This window comes from Typopeltis vanoorti, chromosome 12 (genome assembly GCF_054136105.1).
Source record: "Typopeltis vanoorti isolate ZY-2024b chromosome 12, IOZ_Tvanoo_1.0, whole genome shotgun sequence".
Lineage (NCBI taxonomy): Eukaryota > Metazoa > Arthropoda > Arachnida > Uropygi > Thelyphonidae > Typopeltis > Typopeltis vanoorti.
Window position 1 is genome coordinate 34,203,031 of NC_143560.1, and position 22,772 is coordinate 34,225,802.

Consider the following 22,772-nt stretch of genomic DNA (forward strand, 5'->3'; position numbering starts at 1 on the left):
TATATCATCTGCATAAATAGTGGAGATATATCCAATTTTGATATTAGTTCTAATGCTATTATCCTTCATAATGTGATGTATACTGTATATAGATTATGAATAACAGTGGACATAGTGCACACCCTTATCTCACACCTGATTTTACATCTATCCACTTTCCTTTATCTCCATCAGCTCTAATTGCTGACTTAAGCTCAAATATTGACTATATACTGCTCAGTATAATGTCTCATTTGTACCATATAGTTGTAGCATTTTGAACAGTTTTTTTCTTGACACCTTATCAAATCTATATAATTTAAATATAGGTGTGTTATATTCCTGTGATTTCTCAGCTATTTGTTTTAAAGTGATAACTGATCCTGACAACCTCTGTGTGGCTTGTTCTTCAAGTTTCCTTTCGACAAATGAAAAGTAAACTATTATTAAGGGATTTAAATGTTAGATATTAACTGAGAGCATGAGAGAGCTGATGATATGATGGGTAGTAATTTGCTACTGATTTGTGATGTTATCTAACAAAACATGAGAACCTACACAAAGGAATGGGATCTTGGATTTGATAATATCAGAAGCATTAGTGATGGACTATATTAATAATATTCATATGGGTTCCCCCCCCCCCATCCCTTTGGGGGAGGTTGAGCCCTCCTGGCGAGAGATTAAGTATATATATATTTTTGATGACCGTAGATCCATGTGTGTTCACAAAGCTGTTTGCCTGTTCTGAGAGGCAAAAAAACCCTGAGTTTTCAGGTGGAAAAACCCTCTAACTCACCTTTAGTCAAAAGAGACCAGATAAAGGTTCCTCATGTCATAAATAGGAATTGAACCCAGGTCTTTCCAACCAAAGGGCTTTGTCTGTACTGACTTAGATACAGAGGCTCTATGGACTATATTAATTACATATGACTTCCCTGTAGTAGTGATATTTTTTGCACCAGACCTCCATGGAGGCAAGACTTATCATGGAAGGTTTCCACTGTTATACACAAAATCAAACTGTGCTTCAAACTCAGTGTTTCTGAACTCGCTGCATTTTTAGGTAATTCGTTCCATTTATTAACTACCCTCTGTGCAAATAACTTGCTCCTTATCCTCTTGCTTATACCCTTTTATACAGTTTCCAGGGATATTTCATAGAATGAGAGGGGGAAGACAGGGTAGAACAAAAAGGCTTGTTCTACCTCTGTTCTAATGAAATATCCCTATGAAAAAAAAAATTTTTTCTACATCAACTGGTAACTTCTTACAAATGTATGTCTCAATCCTATCTCTCTCTCTCTCTCCCTCTCTCCTCCTGTTCACGAGGTTTTTCAAATAGCATTCTCTCAATCTCTCCTCATATTCCACAGACTAGAAACCACTCTGAATGCTTTTCATATATCCTCATTCCCATGAAAACCAGGTGATAAAATCTGTGCTTTCAGAGAAATTGAGAAAAGTCAGAGAAGTTGACTGTGTTTAGATGGATTATATCATGATAGTTATGAAATGGATTGGTTAATTGTAATTGGGCAAATTTATAAGTTTATGGCATATATAATAAGATAGCAGGAGTTTGGACTTTGGCTGAACTAGGCTATGCTAGGTTGGCCTTTATCAGTGGGTTTTAGGATGTTGAATTTATGTAACTTTCAGAAAGGATTAGATAGCTGTTATACTGGGATAGGTTAATTAAAATTTATCTATAATGATAATCTAATTTGGCATTGTTGGACATGTGTATGCATAAATATATATGGAAAAAATAACTAAAATCGAGGTAAGAGAATGAATGAAATGGAAAAAATTTGGCAGTAGCCGTGATTAGTCACTGTGTTTGCCAGCCTGGTTGACCTACAGATTAACATATGTGCTTTCCAACCAGCTTTCTAATCAGTAAGCTCTGGGTTCAATTCCCACCATGGGCAAGGATGTTTGTGGTCATCTTTAGGTGGAAGATAAATTTCACCATGCAGTGCTGAGACCATTGCTCCATTTATTTGAGAACCTGAAGTACTTGAGAAAGTTCCTTGTTTAGTCTCCAGAGTTTCTGGATTTGATATATATCAAATCAGACATAAATATGTGATAATCAATTTGCAGACTGATGTTTGAGAACTCTTGCTCCTTTTATATAATGCTTTAGTTCTTTGACTCTAGAAATGATAAACTATTGAAATGATAAAAAGTTATAACTAAATTATCCTAAATGATCTTCATTTGGCATCAGAAACTACTAAAAGGAAAGATCATACAAGTTCTGATAAATACCTAGAACAAAAATGATATTAAAGCAACTGATATAACCACATGAAAGAACATATCTTAAACCCTTTAACCCCCATGCTTCATCAAACTGTAATAATTTGTTCTTTTTCTTTTATGATATATAAGAAGACATGTCAGACACCTCAATTCCTTCATGGTGATTATCATAACTTTTCAGCACGCCCTTGTAAATATTGACTGTTTCATGGACAAGTGTTTGGCTTTGCAGTGACTTTTCAGCACACCCTCGTAAATATTGACCATTTCATGGACAAGTAAAAAACCAGTGTTTGGCTTTGCTTTCTAAACTTCTCACAAGTTTAGAAAGTCTCAGAGATCTTGTGAGAATACAGTGTATAACCTTTACCATGGCGAAAACATTGAGCTCTGTCCATAAATCTGAATATCTGACATTCATTAGTGTCTTTCTTTAAGGTCTTACTGGTATGACAGCTGTAAACTGCTAATTGTCTTTTGAGACTAGACAAATTTTTGTAAAATCTTGATCACCTTTGCTACTTAAGTTGCAAAGTAGACATTGTTTTGCTAATCATGAATGAAATAATAATAATAAATATATATGCTATTCTTTTTTTTAATAGTTCATCATAACATAATTTACCTTTTATTTTGATTTCTTTTTATAGGGTGAGAACTTTCATCCAACACTATTTCAGAGCAGTGTTGAATGTGATCCTCCAAATCATAAAATATACAGGTTCAATGGAAGCATGTGAGTTCTTGTTAGATAGTAATTATTTTTCTTTAATGTATAAAGTCATTTAAAATTAAAGATTAGTAAAGACATCAAATATTATTCAACATTTAGGGACTTCCACCATCTACGTTTTTTACTAAACATAACCTTTAATTTATAAAGAAAGCATTGCTTGAATATTAAGGGCTGTAGTGCAGATTTTGAAGTACATATAATCACCAAAACTTGGAATTTAAAGGTGTATTTGGTTAAATGAATTGATAAAATTCAGTGAGTCAACAAATTATACTTTTCTGATAAGCATCATACAGGAGAAATATTGTGTATATACAGTCTTTCTTAGGACAGATGTGAGCTCAAGAGACTAGAGAAGTATCTAGTATGTGGTATGGCAGAGGGGGGTGGGGAGGTGAAGTGAAAAATGTGGGAGAGTATCATATGGTAAGTTCATGATAAGAGGTGATTAAATCATATTTTTCTGGGTGTGAAGATTAAGGCTGCTAGAATACAAAAAAAGGGAAAGTGAATGAATTTGTTTTGGCAGGTATGAAATGAGATTAGTTTCTGAAGGAGATGAAAAAGAAGAGTGAGAACGTAATCAAATAACTTAACAGTGAATGAGGATGTTTTAAAATCGGGAAAAAAATGTGAATTATGCAAAGAAAATAATATATGTTGAATGCATTCAGAACCAGACTGAAAATTATTCAGTCGCCACTTGTCTCTGATAACTCGCCTGTAGTGAGTGGATTTCTGGAGCCCTTGGTCTTGCTTTTAATAATCATCATCATACTTTTCATGGATTTAGGTCTACAATAGCTTGTTCTGGCCTAAGAAGTCATTGTTGAATCTCTTTAGAGGACATCCTGGTTTTCTTTTTCCTAATGGTTTGTAATTTAATACTTATTTTGGTAATCTTTGTTTTCATTATTTCAACATGTTCCATCCATTTATGTTCATATTTCTTTATTTTTTCTATTACTGATTCCTGGTTTAGTTTTTTCATAAAATCTTCATTTCTTTTGTGATTGAATGGAGTATACTTTGCAGTTTTTCTCATAAACTTCATTTCAGCTGTTATTAATCTTTGTCTTTTTTGTTTTATTGTCCCGATTTCACATCCATACAATAGGACTGGGCTAATGTATTGTATACTTTTAGTCTAGTTTGTTTTTGAACTAGGTTAGGTTTAAATATAGAGTTAATTACAATACCTGTTATTTTTAAACATTTTGCAATTTTTTAGGTTTATATCATTTTCATACATTTTCATTTAACTATCTAGGATGTTATCATACATCCTAGATAGTTAAATGAATTGACCTGTTTTAAAATCTTGCTGTCTATTATTAATTTAATTCAGAATTTGTAATTATTATTTGATCACCAGCAAAAAGGAAAGTGTTTAAGTTTACAGTAGGGGAAAGTTTAATCTCTTGATGGGAAATCTATTTTATTATTATTTCATTTAAATAAATATTAAAAAAGAGTTGCTGAAAAAGGGGACATCCTTGTTGGTGTCCTTGATTTATCTCTCTCGGATATGATTCATAATTTAATCTTATTTGTATTTGATTATTTTCATATATACTTATGATAACTTTTAGAATATTATTTGGTATTTATCTTACTTTTAATATATTAAATAAAATACTTCTTTTAACTTTATCAACTGTGAATTTAGAATACTTATACCTCTATAGTTTTAGGGTCATTTAATAATCAGTTAAGACTTTTAATAATGAGTTGGTAAAGGAAATATCTATATCATGATTACTGCTGGACTTTTCAAAGCGATTTTTAATAGGTCAGGATACTGCATGGAAACATGTAAAGTGGAGAACTGGGAAGGCATATGGAGGTAGTGACATGGATAAGCAGATGACTATCATAATGTGTCATAATGTGCAAATTAAACTAGCTGTTCAATAGCCCTGTAACACACAACTACCATCTGCATTCTCTTGGATTCTACTCTAAAGAATACTATAGATATTTAAATAGACTGACAGTTTATTTAAATCATCCTGCAAGCACTCCACATTGTGTCGATTAATTATTACTCCACCTAATTTTACATCAGAAAACACTAGAAACAGAATATTTCCTTTTATATTATTTCCTACATCATTTTTGTACAAATTAAGCAGTAGTAGCCCTAGCACACCATTAGTCACCTCATCCACTTTCTCCTGGATTCTGCTCCTCCATATACCATTTTTTGATATCTGTCAGCAGCCACCCTGTTATCCACATAACCAATGTCTTATCCATACCTATTTGTTCTAATTTGTATAAGAGCTCCATGTGGCATTCTGTCAAATGCATTTGCAAAATCCTACAGAATCATTGTGTAGCCATTTCCTTTATCTAACTCATTTGTCACGATGTTATAAAAAGTTTGTAAATTACTAAGGCATGACCAACCCTTCACAAAGCCATGCTGTTCCTCAGAGTATTCTTATTCACCCATTCTTGAATTCCTTTTTTGACCAAATTTTTCCAACACTTTTATCGCCACTCCTGAGATACTGATGAGTCTATAATTTGCTACTACATTCTTAAATCTCCTTTATGCAAAAGGAATTATTTTGCCCTCTTTCCAATCCCTTGGAACTCTACTGAAACTTAGAACCTAGTCAACTCCCTTGCACATTCTCACGAAACACAAGCTGATATCCCATCTGATCCCACAACTGTACTTACATTGACATTCTGCAATATCCTAAGAATCGCTAATATCACAATCAAGTAACACAATCATTTAATTGTGTTACTTTTCATTAAAGTATTTTTATTATAAACAAATATTTTACAAATACTGCAATAAACAGATCTGTCTGGATCAGTTTATTGCAGTAATTCTCTAAATGTGTAGTTTTTAATGTTGTTCGTTTATTATTTTAGCATACATCCTAATGGAGAAAAAGTACCAGTTAGCAAGGAGAATTTGTTACTCAGGGATTGTGTCCTTAAAAATACTGATTTTGTGGAAGGCATTGTGGTATATGCTGGTAAGTAATTTTGCAAAGAATTCTTTTCACTTTTGTTTTGCATTTCTTTTTATATATTATTTTTTTTTAATTCTGAAAATCATTTTGATTTTCAGAATTAAATGAAAAAACTTTCAACATATATATAATGTGTATATAAAATCACTGTTTCCTCAAGAATGATTAACTGCCCTATCCACTGTAAATAAACTATTGGAAGCTTATCTTATCTTTTAGCCTGAATAACCTTTTGCAGCCAAGTAACTTGGTTTCTTAGAAACCTAATTCTGCTTAGGATAGGGCAGTTAAATGTATCTACAGGGTGTTCGGGATAAATTTGACATATTTATAATTAATTATATTTTTCCGTAAGTTACATGTATTAACACACACTTCTCTTCATTTAAAAGTTTGGACCCTTCTTCATTCATATACAAGATGTCAGAAAGGATGGATAGCTGGAACCCACCTGAATCATGGAAGAGAATAACTTGTATCATGATGATTCGTGCCCGCCATCAAAATAAGGATATTACGACTGCTGCCCAATGCTCCCTGAATACAGTAAAAACAATCAGGCATGAACTAGAGACTTGCAATGGTGACTACGAGGATGTAGCAAGAAGAAAGATCCCTAGCAGACGATCTGATTGCGTTCGTACAGCAGAATTCCTCGCAAATCTGCAGGAACAGGTGTTGAAGAACCCTGGCATTGGAATTCGGGCTTTGTTCGTGGAGTTGCTAACTGTAGTCAAGCCCTGGATAACAAGGGTAGCCAATGGTAGGCCGTATGTATGGCAGCAGGATTCGGCCCCTTGCCACACCTCTGGGAAAAGTCAAAAATGGTTGTCTGAAAATTTCTACGACTTCACCAGTCCAAATGTTTGGCCTCCAAACTCCCCAGACCTTAACCCCATGGATTATTTTGTATGGGGCGCAGTTGAAAAAGACACCAATCGCACTTTCAGTAATACAAAAGCCCAGTTAATGGATAAAATTAAAACAGTTTTTGCGGCCCTTCCCAGGGAGACTGTAGCATCAGCTTGTTCGAGGTTCCGAAGCAGAATTGAAGCTGTGATCGATGCTAATGGTGGTTATTTTGAGTAAATCTTGTTGATAGTATTGTAATTAACTCTGCCTGTAATGTTTTTTTGTCAATTCATTAAATTTAATAGATACAAAGAAGATTTTCTTTTTCCTTACGAAACTGTCAAATTTATCCCGAACACCCTGTATATGAACATTGATACATGAATGGATCAGTATTGCATATTCAGTTGATCCTGTAGCTTGCTAAATCCGTCAACCATTCTTCAGGAAACAGTGATTTTATATACACATTATATATATGTTGAAAGTTTTTTCATTTGTTAATACTATAAATTAAAGATGCCAAGAAATTATATTCTTGGAATCTTTAATTTATCCTTTATCAAAGTGTAAGCAAACAAAGTTTATACATGAACTATCTTCACAACTTGGGATGCTTGTATATTATTATTATTATTATTACGTAACACCTCCAGGGAGTCCAAAGACTCATCGAGGGAGGGCACCCACTCCACAACTCTCAGTCTCCACCACTCAATCCACCAACTACAACGAACTGCAACTACCATCATCATCATCTGCACCAATGACATCTACCGCCCATCATCACCACCAGTATTTTCACAGACAATCACAAACATCCATGCCCATGCCGGGATTTGAACCTGCAACCTTTTGGCTGGAGAGCGGATATGCTGACCACTCGACCAACCAGGCCAGCATATATAGAAGCTAATGACTTCACATCAATTGCCTTAGTATCCCATAATGCAAAGCACACATTCTTTTGGGTGTGTATAATGCAATGCATTGTGGTAAGGGCCACTACCCAGACCAGTTTTGACTTTTATTGAGATCTCATCAGTTGGAACCATTGTGAGCCATTGAGATACTAAGACAGTTGATGTGAGGTCATTAGCCTCTATATACAAGTAGCCTAGTTGTGAAGATACTTTACATGCAAACTTTGTTTTGCTTACACTTGCATAAAGGGTTAAATCAAGACTATAATTTTTTGGCATCTTTAATTTACAGTATTACCAAGTGAAAAACTTTCAACATCTATCTTTGATCCAGAGTTACTTAATAATAAGGTAATACACCTTTTCACTACTCATATGTGGGAAATATGACTTCCCATCTTTATGTTACATACAATATATTGGATTAAAAATTTCGGTCGCAAGTTTTGTTTGTGCCAGTAACGTGATGATTCATCGGTGCAGTTTCTTTCCCGTATTCTAGGAAGGTAAGAGTTTTGATTTTTATTAAGTTTCTTCAGGCACTCTCCTGTTCCCTGTCCTGTGCCCGGTAGTTGTCTTCCGCCTTTCAAAAGGAGATTTCCACTGCCAGTCTACACTTGACGGTTGGAAGGGACAAGATAGGTCCTGTTCTATATCCATGATTAGGACTAACAAAGGTTAGGCCTAATCATGGATATGCCATACGAAGACCTCAATTTTAAAGAACTTTTAGCCATTTTCAGACACGTAGGCAACCTACTGCATACCAAATGGCCAGGAAAAGTCGAAATTCATCAGATCAAAGAAGTAGAGATAGAAGTCCCCAACCCTCTGAACTTCACACTAGTTTCTCCCAAGACAGCTCCAGCGAGCTAACAACAACAGCTGATGATATTTCCTACGCAGATTCTAGCGAGTATCAGGTGGTCAGCAGGAAGAAGAAAAAGAAAGAATCTCCAGCTGCAGAACCGAAATACCCCCTCAGAACTTAGAGAGAGCAGCACCAATGGACACTGCAGCTCAAACTGAAAGAGTAGCAGAGACGGATACAGCAGCACAGCCCAAAGGAAGAATTCCATCAGTGATTTTAAGAACTAAAGAAAAATGGTCATCAATCACAGAGTTGATGAAAAACCACAACATCAAATTCACTTCGACTAGGAACACCGATGAAGGAGTCTGGATTCAGCTTGAAGGTGCATCGGACTACTGGCTGCTCACCAGACTTTTGGATGAATTGAAAGTCCCATATCACACATTTCAACTTAAAAGCAAAAAAAACCTCAAGGTAGTCATCAGAGGTTTAGTAGAAACTATAACATCTGAAGAAATAGCCACTGACCTCAGATTGCAAGGATTAGCACCAATAAAAATTTTGTGCATGTACAGAGCAGACAAGCATCCCATGCCTCTGGTCTTAGTGGAGATCAGTAAAGACCAAAGAGAAATTTACGACCTTAAGACTGTCTGCAACTTAGTTATCAAGACTGAACCCCCTTAGAAGGAAGACGTCTGCCTGACAATGTCACCGCTGTCAAAAGTATGGGCATGCGCAGAAACTTTGTAGGGCGGAATACAAATGTGTTAAGTGCGGTAACAATCATCTCTCGCATACGTGCATCAAGCCAAGAACCATTCCTGCTGAGTGTGCAAATTGTGGTGGCCCACACCCAGCCAACTACAAGGGTTGTTGGCTGGGTGTGGGCTTTGCCTCCCTAGTCTTTGTCTAACCTGACAAAGACTAGGGAGGCAGTATCCCCGCCCACTCAGAAGTGCATCATACAACCTGCATCGGAAATTAAATGCAGGCTATTACACCCAATAAATCATATGCCTCTGTGATTTCCTCACGCAACAAACCGTCAGAAACCATACCAAGCAGTCAAAACTCCGCCGTGATGCTTGCTGCCATTTTGGAAGAAATGCTAACAGATTTTAGCAAATCAAATCCAAACCAAGCTGATACAAATAGATTTCTTAAAAATACCCAAATACTCAATGATTAATGGATAATCTGTCCATCACAATAAATTCCATTCAGGTCGCATTCTGGAATGCTAATTGGCTCAGTAACAACATTATAGAACTTCAAGAATTTGCTGATCACTTCAAAATTAATATCCTCTTAATCAATGAGACTCATCTGCAGCCCTGTGATAATCCCAAGCTGAGGAATTACTCATTAATCAGAAATGACAGGCTCAATGCCAGAGGTGGCGCTACTGCAATCTTTGTCAAGAAAATCATCCATTACAATGAAATAAAAAAGATCCCTACAACTAATCTGGAAAAACTGGTATAGAAATTCACACCAATAATGCAGGCATTTTAAAAATATATTCAGTTTATAACCCTCCAGGCAAAACTCTGTTATCCTCTGATCTTTCCCAGCTGCTTGACACTACTGAAGCAACAATAGTGGCAGGAAATCTAAATTCAAAGCATTCCCTTATGGAATAGCAGGTGTTCCAACTACAACGGAAAAATCCTTCACAATTTTGCAGGGCTGAGAAACATTGCTATCGCAGGTCCGATTGAACCAACACACTATGGAACACACGGAATGCCCGATGTATTGGATATAGCTATATTCAAAAACACATCTCATCAATTCCAGCTGCAAGTGGTTAACGACCTCAGTTCAGACCACAATCCGGTACTTTTAAAACTGAGAGAGGATCCAGAGCTCATTCTCAGTCAGTCATTTACTAATTTCGCAAAATTGAAGGCTACAGTCAACACTATTATAGATTCAGCACCAAATATCTCCTCCCGTGAAGAAATTGCCATGGCTGTCAACAACCTAGAAAGCAAAATTCAAGCTGGCTTAGCCACAGCCTCTTCTGTTTCCATCCAGCTCAAGTAAACCTACTTCCAGAAGGAATCCTTGCTCTAATCGGAAACAAAAACAAAATCAGACGCAGATTTCATATCACAGCTATCTCCTCAGGACTGCCGAGAGCTGAATAGAGCATCAAACTTACTTCGTTATGTACTAAAAGACTACAGGAATCAGCAATGTGAAAGAAAACTTTGTTCCCTGAAAGCTGAAGATAACTTTATGGAAACTGGCAAAAGCTCTCCGTACAGATTGCTCAAATATCCAGCCCATTCATGGAGAAAGAGGTATGGTTTACAGGGACAATGAAAAGGCAGAGGGTCTTGCAGATGCATTGGAACTTCAGTGCAGTCCTAACTACGTGTATGCAGACCTGCCCTTCATCGAAAAAATCCGCCGGCGCATTCGCACTGCGCTCTGTCAACCCTGCAGCTGTGAAAATATTTGTCACACCTCGCCTAAAGAAGTCTACTCAATAATTAGAAAACTTAATAACAAAAAGGCTCCAAGTCCTGATGAGATTACTAATAAGACAATTAAGGCCCTTCCGCACAAAGCTGTTCATGCATTTGGTGGCCATTATAAATGCAGTACCTAGATTAAATTATTTTCCTGCCCGATGGAAACAAGCAGACATAATCCTCATTCATAAGCCTGGAAAAGTGCCTCAATTACCGCAGAGTTACAGACCCATCAGTCTCCTATCATATTTGGAGAAAATTGCGGAAAAAGTCATTCTAAATCGACTTCAAAATGTGGTGAACAAAAACAGCATAATTCTGAAAGAGCAGGTTGGGTTCCGCATCAGGCACAGTACTACACAAGTTCATAGATTGACAGAATTCATCACAACTGGATTCAAATGACAACAACATATAGGAGCTATTTTTCTAGATGTTGCAAAAGACTTTGATAAAGTTTGGCACAAAGGCCTCATCTATAAATTGTTTACAGCCAACGTTCCACTATACTTTACTAAGCTCATTGATTCCTTTCTAAAAAAAACGGAAATTTCAGGTCAAGCTGAGAGGACTCAAATCCTTTTGAAAAGAATCGCTGTAGGCGTTCCTCAAGGCTCGTTGCTCTCGCTGCTGCTTTTTAACGTCTTTGTTGCTGATGTCCCTAGCACACGACATCAACCACCATAGCTTGCTATGTGGACGACATGGCAATTCTGAGCAGATCTCTCAGACAGAACTTAGCTACGCAGCGCTTACAAATCTCAGCAACAAACCTAGAAAAATGGTTCAGGAAATGGAGAATAGCTGTGAATGCTGACAAAAGCACTGCCATTCTCTTCACAAGATAGAAGACATTCCGCTATGAAGAAGTCAAATTTTTCAACACAGCTATCCCATTGAAATTCAGCACCAAATATCTAGGTATTCAACTAGATAACCGTCGCAGCTTTAACCCTCACATCGATTATGCCTGCAGCAAGTCAAACTCCGCAATTATGCAACTCTACTCTCTTCTCAACTGAAGAAGCCGTGTCAGTACCGAAAACAAACTGCGAATCTACAAAGCAATAATTAGACCTACATTAACTTACGGATCACCGGATTGGGGTCACAGTTCCCCTAGCAATATCAAAAAACTACAAGTCATCCAGAACAAATGTCTCCGTATGATATTCAATGATCCGTGGTTTGTCAGGAATGCTCTCCACCGAGACGCTGACATTCCGGATATTCACATGTTTCTTCGTGATACTGCCATTACATATTTCACCAAAGCAGCTATTCATCCCAATCAACTGATTTGAGAGTCATCTAATTATGATGAAAACGATAGGTGGAAACACAAGCGTCCGAAAGCGGCCCTGCTCATCAGTACAGATGCCCTCACACTGCCCTAAAATGGGTGAGCCAGGTGCTCGATAATATCTTATTAATATAAGCCATTTTTCATAGAGATGAAGGGATTATAATCCACGGGATTGAGATCCATCCAGCCATAAAAGTTAACATATACAGTATATATTAATTTACATTCTATAATGCTTGTGTTAAGAATGTCTGCCTGAAAGTCCTGGGGTCTGGTTAATTGAGTCTGTCAGATGAGATTGATAGATTCTGATTTACTCAGTTTGTGGAGCCTATAATATTGTTCTACTGAATTAACAAACACAAACAATAAGATTTCATGAAGCATAAAATTTCTCAGCTATAACCATAAAATTTTTATAAGTTAAATTTCCATTACAGAAATGTACTGAAAAAAACACTCGTATACCAAGCAAATGTGAATTTTCTTGGTATATTAGAGCAGTGCTTCCCACACTTCTGGATGTCAGCCCCCCCCCCCCCCTTTGGAAAAATTTAAATATTTCACTCGGAAAAATTCGTAATATATAGACATATATTATTATAATATTTATTGTATCCATATTCAATACAAAACATGCACAGCGAATATTGCAAATATTACATTTTTAGCATCTTAAATACACATTTCACATGGCACATTAGCTCATATTTTTATATAGATAGATATATTGTTATTGTACATTTGCAGTACAAGCACATGAAACATAAAACGATTAGTAATAAAGAAAGAATTAAAAAACTAAAAATGTTATTAAGAAGTTGAATAACATTGTAATGTGATGGATGTGTTTCAATACTGCTACACCAATATCAAGTGAAATATTTGAAACTGCAATTCTTAGATTTCTGCTTTGAAATGAAACTTATATGAATAAGCATATATTTACTAATATTCATCAAGTGCCGAAATACCTATGAAGCAAAATTTGTGGACCCACACCAATGTGTGATTTTTTTTCCATTAAAATATAAAAAATAACAAAAAAATAATAAATAATAAAAATTAAATACGTTTCTTTTTAAGATAAAAAAAATCTACTTCACCTTAAAAGATTTTAAATTTGTTTTCATTATTTCACGCCCCCCCTCAACAAAACTTATGGCCCCCAAGGGGACCACAGCCCACAGTTTGGGAAGCACTGTATTAGAGTGCTAAGTTCAGTTCATGAACATTTTTGTGCCCTTGAGTACTCCACATTCACAGTTGTTTAGATATCTGTACCCATTGGGTATCAGCGGTTTGTTTTACACACCTGATCTGCCAACCATTTGCCCTAATATCAGTTGTCCAGTTATACTTCAGATCATAACCATATATAGATAAACTTGAAAAATTTTGTGCAGGCTTGCCAGCCAGGCAAATATCTCATTAATCAGATGTCAGTGTGTGCGTTTACTTTACCATAGGCACTAAATATATCATAGTCACATGTTTAATTCTAATTAGTTTATAAGCTTTATGTTATGTCTAAATTTTACCCTGTATAACTAACTTAGTTGAAGGAAATATGTTAATTATATATTAGTGTGCTTATCAGTTAGTGAAGAAAAAATTCCTACTCTTTATAAGATGTGTATTTTTTTATCATTAATGATATATGATTTTCACATGTTTTTGTTTCATTTTATTTATTATTATTACATGAATGTATTATCACACATTATTATTACATTAACTTTCCTGAAGTTAAAGACTCAAGGTAGAAATAGATTTATAATTTAATACAAAATTCCACAGATTTTTCATGGAAAATCTCCCCTGGTCCACAACATATCTAATATTGAACCTTAAACTCAGTTGCACCCTTAGTATTCACAACACATTCCGGCAATGCATCCACTCTTTACATAAAAAAATGCTCTTCACCTTCTGATTTGCCATTCATTGCACAATTTCCAACAATTCTTGCTAGTTCTTGTCCCTTCCTTTTGTTCCACCATTAAATGTTTCAATCATATCTCTCCTTCTACTCTCTGCCAAACTCTGCAGATTAAATAAATTTAGTCTATCTTCAAAACTGACATTCCACAGTCCTGTGTTTTGTCAACTGCCTCTCTAAAGTGTCTTTGTCCCCTCCAAATTCCAGTGTCAGATTTAAACACAGTAGTCCAGATGTGGTCTAATCAGGTCCTTGTACAATGGAACTGCTACCATTTTATTTCTGCTGATTAATGTTCTTGATGTTGTAGAAATCTTCTGAGTTTTGCAGCTTTTACAATATGCAAAGTAAGGGAAAATTGTAAAATTCCATGCTTCAAATTCATCATGCAGTAGGTCATCTGCAGATTCCATTTTATTTATTATTCAATCACAAGTTCAAGACACTTACCCTTAGCAACATCATTCTTCTGGTATCTCCTCTCATTTGCCCACCTTCCAGCTTATTGAGATCCCAGAAGAGCCACTACATTATCATTACACTTAATAACTTTCCTCGCTACATATCATTGATATAAAAGTGTGGCTGGGGGGGGGGAAATAAGATAGTGTCATTGCTTCAAACTACAAACCGGTTTGAAGTTGTATTAACAGATTTAACAACCACAGGAGGTATATTACTTCTGTGGTTAAAGGAATTGATAAGAGCTTGTATACTGACTTAGGCAGATGAGAATATCTGTAAAAATAAGCATGATTTTCAAGGAGTACTCTTGTTTTAGTGACAAGAGTGGCTGACAATGGAATGCACACAGTATAATTTTTTGGATTTTCAAAAGCATTTGATAGGGTGTCACATGATAAGCTCCAAAAGTATGGGTTTGGATAGTAAGCTGGTGGAGTGTATTGGAATTGATTTTCTTATGCTCCCACCCACAAAAGGTTATTTGTAAACCCATAGTACATCTTATACCATGGCTGGTCTAGGGTTTTTTTTATCAATTATATATTTTTTGTATTTTTCATTTATTTTTTGCATAGTCCAAAAACCCTGCTCTAAAGACCAAACATAGTACTTTTTCAAGCCATCTCAGGCCTCCAATACATGGGGCAGTGGTCTCACACTGGACAATGATATTCATCTCCCAACTAAAGGCAATCACAAACATACATGTCCATGGCAGGATTTGAACCTGCAATCTGTTGGTTGGAGAACAGGCTCACTAGGCTTTCAGTAGGTTGAACAGGAATGGTTCTAGCACAGAGCACTGTGGAACCTCACTAGTAAGTTTCCTTTTCCCTTACATTGTTCCTTCATACATAACTTTGATATCTATCAGAAAATCAATTGCCAATCCACTCCACCAGCTTACTATCCAAACCTTAACTTTTTTGCAGCTTATCATGTGGCACCCTATCAAATGCTTTTGAAAAATCCAAAAAATTTGTGTTTGCATTTCCATTGTCAGCCACTCATGTCACTAAAGCAAGAAAATTAATTCTTGAAAATTCATGCTTACCTTTACAGATATTATTCTCGTCTGCCTAAATCTGTGTACAAGCTCTTATCAATTCCTTTAACCACAGAAGTAATACACCTTCTGTGGTTGTTAAATCTGTTAATACAATTTCAAACTGGTTTGTAGTTTGATGCCTTCATTCTCCCATCACCCTTAAGCAGAGGCACTGTCTCTTATTCCTCCTCTGCCCTGGTTATTTTCTAGTTGCAGGAATTTCATTAAACCAAGTCAGTTGTATTATTAGTTCCTCAGCATATGCTCTTAAGACAAGCATCAAAATTTCTAGTCCCCATCATGTAGAAAGTATTTTTAACTTGGGTATAGCTATGTTAAAGATACCAAGCAATTTTACACCTGGTTTTACTCCATTTTTCCTATTGCTAACATCCAGAGTTCATTTTCAGAATGAAGCCAAACAGAAGATACCTTGTTCTCATCCATCCATTCATCCCCCCCCACCACCACCAATCCTCTCTTTGGTTTCATTACATGATGATGTTTTTGCGTTGTGCCTCATTATGTAAATGAACATACCACTTTCTTACAATGGATCAATAGCCTTCATCCATTTTACCATGGAAAAAGAAAATGCTGGTAGTTTACCATTCTTGGACATCCTTCTTACTTGCACAACCTATGGTACTTTGTCAATCAGTGTTTATTGAAAAACCTACTTTTACTGGCAGATACATTCATCAAAAGTCTGCTCATTTCATCTCTCAAAAAATTAGTGTTATCAATTCTTTAATCAAGCTTACAACAAGAAAGAACTTCTCACTCAAAATTTAATGGAATTAAATGGCAACCCCTCATCAAATCAAGCAGTTAATAGACCTCTATCCAACACCTAAGGATTCAGAGATACCAGAAATATAGGGTTCCAATCTTTTATTTCTGGTATCTCTGAACCTATTGGTAGAATTTTGAAGAAGTATCACCTTATTCCCACATATTTTACTATCAACAAAATTTTTCATATATTACTATCTACAAAAGACAAACTGTCATCTCTATCATTAGCTAGTGACCAGATTCCTTGTAAATGTAATTTGACATACTTTGGGCAGAGAAGCCATTCTGTGAAGAACACAGTCTACAACTAAAGTGGACAATCTAGAGAATCGGAAACATCGCATTTTTGCTGCTGTGCCCTCCTTCACCTGTGACATGCTTTAGAGAACCTGATCAGAGATAGATTATCAACTTGACATTGTGTGTGCTACTAAAGGAGCACACATGGAAGTGTACAGATTTTTTTACATAAACTTGGTGAGTGTTCCTTCTCATTTGTACAATTTCGATTCCATGGTCCATACACTTAAGTAGTAGTAGTAACATGCTGAAACTAGGGAGGTCAAATGTGAACACCCTGTATTTTCAAACTATTGTCATGTAGTTAACATTCCACAATAATCTCACTATTATTTTGATTACCTGCTTCACCATTTGCTTTAATTTTTCCTTATCCAATAATCAAATTTGAGCACACTGTTATCTACATGCACCTTTATCAGGTCCTCATGAAGGAATGCACTTTTGCACAAAATGATTCTAAGAATAGCTTTGGATATTGAAAAGTGCGCATACACATGCATATTCTGACCCATAGAGATATGGAGATTATTGTTATTTATAAGAATAATCTCCGATGACAGAGATTTGTTTGCTTGGGTTTCCAGGAGATGAAAAAACGGTGTTCAGAAGTGAGAGACTATGATGGTAATAAGTTAGTCTTATGCTCACTGTGAGGATAATTGAAGAGTGGGATTATAAAAACTTATTGATAAGCAGAAAATAGAAGATATGATAGAAAATCATAGCTATTAATTTAAAGGTTGTTTTATAGGATTGATGCAAAAGAATTTTTCATTACATGACCAGGAAAATATTGGTCAGCTAGGAATTGTCATGGGAGGACTAAATGTTTTGCTTGGAGATTGGTGAATGAGAGGAATGGGTTTTCACAGGCCATCATGAGTGATGCTGCCAGTGAATGAAGTTAAAGAGAAGTATTGTAGATATTGTCTGAATATTAGTGTGGGGACTACTATATGAGGTTTTGGATGCCATGGAAATGCTTTGATAATAATTCTTTAAACAAACATTCAAATTTGAAGGAACCATAATGTAATAGTTATGTATTCCCATTTTATTGCACTCACTTCTAGGGAGGTAGCAAGTCATACTCTGGCCTGCATTTTGTATCATTCATGTACTTTGCCTATCTCTTGAAATTTCCTCCACAGTATTTAATTTTTATGAAATTCTCACTTAATGATGTCATACTTACCTATTCAACTTCTGCCCACTCCTAACTCACCATTACTAATTCTCATGTTACTAACTCTCCTTACTAACAGCTCACTATTAACATCATTTCTCTGCAATTGGTGATATTGTGGTACCATTGTGAGCTGCATTTTTAGGTTGTTCATAATTGTCTGCTCTGTAGTTCTATATATTCTCCTTGAGTGAAATTTTGACATGTCTAATGTCTTATAAGAAAAAAGAAAATGTTTTGCTGTTCTCTGGCTCTATTTATTATTTTAGAACTTCGTAAATGACTTATTTTTATGTTTACAAATCATCGTTCAGGACTTTCATTTAATAAATATTTAATATTTATAAAATAATTTATTTTGTTATAGGGCATGAAACCAAAGCTATGCTGAACAATGGTGGACCAAGATACAAGAGAAGTACACTAGAAAAATTTATGAATAGGGATATTGTTTGGTGTATTGTCATCCTTTTTATCCTTTGCTTTAGTGGGGCTCTAGGTAAGACTATTGTTAATTAGTATATTTTTATTCACCACAGTTTGAAGTTATTTTTGAAATTTCATAATTTTTACCCAACTTTCTATTAATATGAGAATAAGTTAGAAAGTGTTTGATGAAATTTATTTTTTTATTTGCTTCCCTGATAATACATTTGCAGTCTGAAGCATGAAACTTCAAGTGAAGTGTTTGATCTTGACTAATTCAGTATTGTTGAATTATATTCATGAACATGGCTGCTTCTAGCTATATACCCTAAAGAAAAATAGTATTCAGGGATTTTTGTGCCTAAAGGTGTTCCAGGGGAAAAATTTATTGAAAACTTGTTTGTCATCATTAACTTTGTGCACAAGTTTGTTAGTGTTGACAAAGACCCCCCCCCCCCAAAGGACACTCATACACAGATTAGTCATGATTGCTTTTGTGAAGATATCTCAAAAGACTTTACTTTCATAAAAGTTTGTGTTCAAGACTGGTTCTCAGACATCTCATAGATGAGCATAAGGAATCAATGTGGACATTTGTAGCTGCTTTTTTTTTTTTTTTTTTTTTTGAGGCAATTACAAATATTGTGGAGAAGATGATGGTTCTTGAAGCACTATGTGACAAAATGAAATATTGTTTGCTATCTGGTTCCACTATGAATAAATAAGGAAATATCAGAGTTTGAAATAGAAACACATACTGTTTCCTGTCAAGAAAATTACAACTTTCATTGCAAAAAGTGATATTCACGCTTTCCTGAAATTCAGTAGGATCCTTGAACAATCACTCATCAGAGATTATAACAGTAAACAGTATGGTTTGATAAGCTGCATATCACATGAATTAATCACATGGTGTAAAATTTTATATTTAAATTCCAACATTGTTTCAGTTTTCTCATTTTGACTTATGTAACCTAGCATAGAAGATTACCTTTGATACCAGATCAAAAATGCTGTTTTAAAAAACACATGCATAAATTTTAATCTATTTCAATATATTCAGCATTATGTCATAATATTCCCACACAAAAATTTGTCATATATGACATTACCTATCACTGCACTTCTGGTCACAGTTATTTTTATTAGATCAGCTAGTTTCTGTTTGGTCAAATTCAGCAAGATCAACAGGTATGTTAAATACGTGTTACCTGTGTAAAGCAGAGCAGTTATACAATTGTTTTTAATGAAAAAAAAAAAAAAAATCATTGTTAGAGAACAGAATTTTTGTGTGCAATTCATATCATTTTAGCTGAATCTTTGAACATAATGGTTACACAAAATAAAGCAACTTAGTTTCATACCATATTAGTTTTTCTTAGCTTCCTACCATATCACATATAATATGTTAAGCTGTGTTTCGATGTTTGCTTCTTCTTGGCATCTTTGATATTTTTTTGTTGCCTTTGTCATTTCTCCTACATGGACAATTGAAAAGCCTATGAGAACTTTTGTATTGGGAGCATCAAAACAAGGTTTAGAATGAGAAGTAATCAATAAATAAACAAAATAAAGGAAATGTCCCTCCATGTTTTTTTTTTATTATTATTATTTCCCTTCTCTCTGTTTACTCATCAATGTCCCTAAGTTATCATTTTGCTCCTTTCTATTTCTTCTTTCTTTTAATTTATCTGAAATGACCCCTCCCCATTTGCAAATTTATTCTATGTTTTTGACCTCTTTTAGTACACAAGTTTCATGATTAAGCCACAAAGATGGAATTTGATCTTCATTTCACAATGCTTAGGTTTGAATCCTATTTGGGATGTGAGAAACTTTTTCAACTAAAGTTGTTCTAACCAGTTTCATATGCAATTGGATGAAATTTCCAGAACTTAGCTTATAAACCAGGCAAATCAGCCAAAAAAAACACACAGGTAATAACAGATATAATGCACTGGCCTCAGTGGCGTAGCTAGAGCTGTTGCCGCCCTTCTCAATACACACCAAAAATACTACAAAAAGTCCAAATGATGTAGAGGAAAATAAATTAAAACCCTATGTTTAGTTTGAAGTAAAACTTTAATTTCAACATTCTAAAACGTTGTTTTACTTGCTTTTCTGTTAGCAAAATCGTTGATGACATTGGCGAAGTCTATTTCATAGTAATGTAGGTAATTCTTAATCAAATTTTATTTAGAAAAACTCCTCTCACAACGAGCAACACTTACAGCAATTGTGAGGAAATTCGCAGTAGTATTACAATATTTGGAACTGAGTTCTCGAAACTGTATTTTAGAATTAACTGCAAAAGTTCAAAAAGGTTCAAAGTGCCGCCCAGGGGCGGACCCCCCCCCCCCCCCCCCCCCCCCAAGTTACACCACTGACTGGCCTTGTAGCCCTAATGATTTTGGCCAAAATCTTAGTACCGAAATTTCTAGACTATTCATTTCCTAATCTCACATACAAAAAATTATCTATCCATCGCTTTAATAATCCATCATCATAAGCATTACTTAGAAAATGTTTACTGCAGACTACTATAATCCTGCTGCCGTATCCACTCCTTTTGTTGTCCTCAAATGTTTAATGTAAGAATAGCAACAACCATGAACTTGAATATTAAGGAGGCTTGCTGTCTCTACATGCACATTACAAATCTGCACACTATAGCATATTTATTGTCCTCCATTTTAAATACATATAATTTATATAAATTAAAGTAGTTCTCATTTGATTTTTAATGCGTTTATAAGTTATACTACTTGCTACTTGGTTCTGATCTGTATTTTGATTGAATAACACATATTGATATGTTTATAATCTCATCATTTTATACTAGGAAATGATGACAGAAAGGAAAATGCAAACACTTTATTGCAAAAATCCACCTAAGACTGATGACAGTTGTGTTCAAGACATTATGATATCTTAAGGATGATTTTGCATTGAGTACATATGATATTACTTTTTTGAGATGCGAAATATGTGATAAAATTGACTTTATTATTAGAGCAGAGTTATAACACAAACTATAGAAATCACTCAATTGTTACTAAAGTGGATAAAAAGTATTATTATAAGATAGTTTGATATTAGTAAACTATTGGTAGAAGTAACCATGGGGGGGGGGGGGAATATATACTACACACTGGAAAGATCATAGACCTTCAGAGAACTTTGAAATTGAATTGTGGTTCTGCTGTCAAGCAGCTGATACTTGAGCTTGAACTAAGATTAATCCATTTAAATTGTAACTATCCTCCACGAAAATTATTTGAGCAAATAAACAAATAGATAACAACACACTGGTTATCTATTTCCCCAAGCTGACCTTGTCTGAACTCTTAACAGCAGGAGATGAAGTTACAGGGTGGCTTAGGTTCTATCTTCCTGGTATCTCCTAAACAGAGAATAGAATGCTGTGATGTATTTAAACAAAGTTTTCTTTTTTGTTGTTAAAATATACCTTTTAACATTAGGCTTCTATTCTGACAGTAGTGGCTACATTCAAGATAACTGCATCCATCCATTCATTGGGCAGATATGTGTCAAACCTGGCAATTCTGCTTTTCAGATTTACTGAGTTAGGAATATCTAATATTACAATGAGTGTGAATTCATCATACATAAGTTCCTAGAATGTTATTTTTATTTATTTTTTTAATGTAGATTCCGCTCACAAAAGGTTTCTGTAACCTATAGTGCATTAACACAGTGGGCTAAGGATTTCTTTTTTTATTTTTTATAAATAATGTATATTTTTTTAAAAATTTTTTTTTATAAAGTCCCGAAACTCTCTCTAGAGATCAAATGTGGAACTTTTTAATTTTTCAGGCCTCCAATAAGCCAGGTAGTGGTCTCACATTGGGCAATTAAATTCATCTCCCACCTAAAGACAATCGCAAACATTCATGCCCACAGCAGGAGTTGAACACCGAACATGTGTCTTGTATATGTATACTCATATGTATGTGAAGAAATTGCAGTTTGTAAATAGCATAAGAGTATGCTAGGTCCATGCATTCTGGAACAGGTCAACAAAATTGATCACATATGTGTGATAAAAATGTGTTTAGTCTAACATTAATCCAAAAGACCGTTAAAATAAATTGCTTCGTAACTCAGTTGCTTCTGTCATAGTATTATAGTACTTAATTAGAGCATAACGAAAACATGTTTTCCATGTATAAAGAATGTTAATTCTAAGGATGTTAGTGATGATGCGTGACTGCAAGAAG

General features: G+C 35.0%; 1 protein-coding gene across 1 annotated transcript in view; it reads left to right on the forward strand.

The window, feature by feature from the left end:
- Positions 1-22,772, forward strand: part of LOC150100680 (phospholipid-transporting ATPase VD) — a 292,342-nt gene that overhangs the window by 131,769 nt on the left and 137,801 nt on the right. The window contains exons 4-6 of the mRNA XM_090401109.1: positions 2,901-2,986; positions 5,879-5,985; positions 18,473-18,604. Coding sequence (XP_090257235.1) covers positions 2,901-2,986; positions 5,879-5,985; positions 18,473-18,604 — 325 coding nt within the window. The remainder of the gene's footprint in view (positions 1-2,900; positions 2,987-5,878; positions 5,986-18,472; positions 18,605-22,772) is intronic.